This window comes from Clupea harengus, chromosome 14 (genome assembly GCF_900700415.2).
Source record: "Clupea harengus chromosome 14, Ch_v2.0.2, whole genome shotgun sequence".
Classification (NCBI taxonomy): Eukaryota; Metazoa; Chordata; class Actinopteri; order Clupeiformes; family Clupeidae; genus Clupea; species Clupea harengus.
Window position 1 is genome coordinate 1,461,541 of NC_045165.1, and position 2,500 is coordinate 1,464,040.

General features: G+C 44.7%; 1 protein-coding gene across 1 annotated transcript in view; it reads left to right on the forward strand.

The window, feature by feature from the left end:
* Positions 1–457: 457 nt before the first annotated feature.
* il17a/f1 (interleukin 17a/f1) overlaps positions 458–2,500 on the forward strand; it is a 2,915-nt gene continuing 872 nt past the window's right edge. The window contains exons 1-3 of the mRNA XM_031580834.2: positions 458–564; positions 1,302–1,489; positions 2,391–2,500. The exon at positions 2,391–2,500 is cut by the window's right edge and continues 872 nt beyond it. Coding sequence (XP_031436694.1) covers positions 532–564; positions 1,302–1,489; positions 2,391–2,500 — 331 coding nt within the window. The 5' untranslated portion in view covers positions 458–531. The remainder of the gene's footprint in view (positions 565–1,301; positions 1,490–2,390) is intronic.

The following is a 2,500-nucleotide window of genomic DNA, read 5'->3' on the forward strand; positions in this document are numbered from 1 at the left end:
CAATATCGTAATAATTCCATAAACTACATTGCTGTAAATGTAGGCACGTTTTTTTTTAAATGAAACATTGTGATACATGATACACGTGTTTGCATGCATTATACGTATTATTACATTTCATTTAATGCATTATACGTATTAAAATGAAACATTGTAGAATAATTTTTTTGTGCATTTTATGTTTGCACATTCATTCAATTTGCATTCAAATTAAAAATGTGTCTGGTAAATGTTTATTAGTGCTTTGTAATTGTTAATAACAAATTTACATCCAACCGTCACAAGAAATGCGTGGAGATGTACTGTACTAGTTATGAGTCAGCAGAACTACCTGAGTTGAGTTCAAAGAACTGCACGGCGTCAGAGGAAATACACCCACGCCTGCACTGTGGATATAAACCATCCTTGACCTCTGTGACTGTAGACTCATGCTGAAGACAACAGACAGACTCACTCACAACTCACAGACAGGCCATCAGACAGACTGCCAGACAGACAGACAGACAGACAGAAGAAGACTGCTCGACCATAATGCATTCAGCTTCGAAGAATCGAGTTTTCATGGTAAGTTTTAGCAGTGTGCATGTGTGTGTGTGTTTTGCATCTTCGTAACAGAGGTAAACTATCATTACTGCAATATTATGCTACTTCTCTAACACATAGCCTCTATACTATAACACCTCTGGGTTAGGGTTAGGGTCATAGCCTCTATACTATACCACCTCTGTCATTCTGTATAACATCACCTGTTCAACCTCGCCTTCACCTGACCATCCCCTGCTCCCTCCCCTCCACTAATAGACTTAGTTGCTACTTTTCTTTTTTTTTATATAATGTTCTGTTTGTCTGTTTCGTCCGATCCTTTTTCTTATATTTTACTGTTGTCTTGTCTTGCTTGCCCTACAATGTTAAAGCGACTTTGGGTATATAGAAAAGCGCTATACAAAATTGAATTATTATTATTATTATTATTAACATGATATCAACACAGCTGCCATTGCTGTACTGTAACACTGCACTGTTCCCGCTACGTGTTTCACACGACCAGTGTGTTAACGCAGTTAAACAGTGAGACAAACTTTGATTTTCAGGAGCCAGGTAGCGAGCGCCTTGCTCCTTTATTGATATTTCCAAATGTGAAGTGAAAACTTTGTGATGTGAGATGAAGCGATGCCAGCTGTGGCTCTGGAGCTCTGCTGGTTCCCCATCGTCTTCTGCTTGCACCATCTTAGCAGCGTCTTCTCCCTCGCTGCCTCTCTTGTGTGACTTCACTAAGAGTCTCTCTCCTCCTCTCCCCTCAGCTGCCCTGCCTGCTGGGTGTGTGTGTGCTGCTACTGATGGGGGCACAGGGGGCTCCCCATACCAAGGGCGGGGGCAAGAGGGCGAAGAAGGACCATGCCAGCGTCTACCTGCTCCTCAACACCAGCATGGCGGACAGCCCACCCATATTGGCCGTCAACAACAGCTCTATGTCTCCCTGGGAGTACAGGTGAGACTGGCACACCCTCTCACACACACACACACACACACACACACACACACACACACACACGCACACGCACACGCACACGCACACGCACACGCACACCACACGCACACGCACACACACACACACACACACACACACACATATGGTATGGTGTATTAATATATAAGAATGAGTGTGTGTGGACACTCTATCACACTGATGGAGTAATACAGTTCAGTAGGTGTACTGATACCTCATAGTGTAACAACATAATGTTTATTTTTTAAGTGTGTGTGTGTGTGTGTGTGTGTGAGAGAGAGAGAGAGAGAGAGAGAGAGAGAGAGAGAGAGAGAGAGAGGGAGATTGAATGAGGTCACGAAAAGGTCACGAAAGGACACGAATGACCTCAATTAGCGTTTGTGTGATCACACTTTGTGTCAGAATCAGACGCAATGTTTCCAAACTTCTGGTAGAAGTCAACCTGCTGTGACATTCATTAAGAAAACTCCACCGACAGACAGAAGTGCTGACTGGTTTGCGATTGCTTGTGTGACGTGTTTTCTTTGAGGTTCAGTCTGCACTGCTTGATGTCCCCGTAGCTCCGCTCTCGTTGGTTGTTCATCACTCTCTGCTAGTTTATTTCACCCCACACTTCTTGCAAACTGTGCATGGATCTGTGCCTAATCTGCAACCCAATTCGGGGCGACAGTGGTACAGGAGGTAGAGAAGTCGGTTAGTAATCAGAAGGTTGCTAGTTCGACTCCCTGTCGAAGCGTCCTTGAGCAAGACACTGAACCCCTAATTGCTCCTGATGTGCAGTGTGCCATCAGTGTAAATGTAAAATGTGTATACATCCTTGTAAGTTGCTTTTGATAAAAGCGTCTGCTAAATGTAAATGTAATTCTTGCCCTCAACCCCACAGCTTCTCCCACGATGACAACCGGTTCCCCCCGGACATCGCCGAGGCCCGGTGCATCTACACGGGCTGTTTGACCCGCAGCGGGGAGGAGGATCTGGACATGCAGTCCAAAC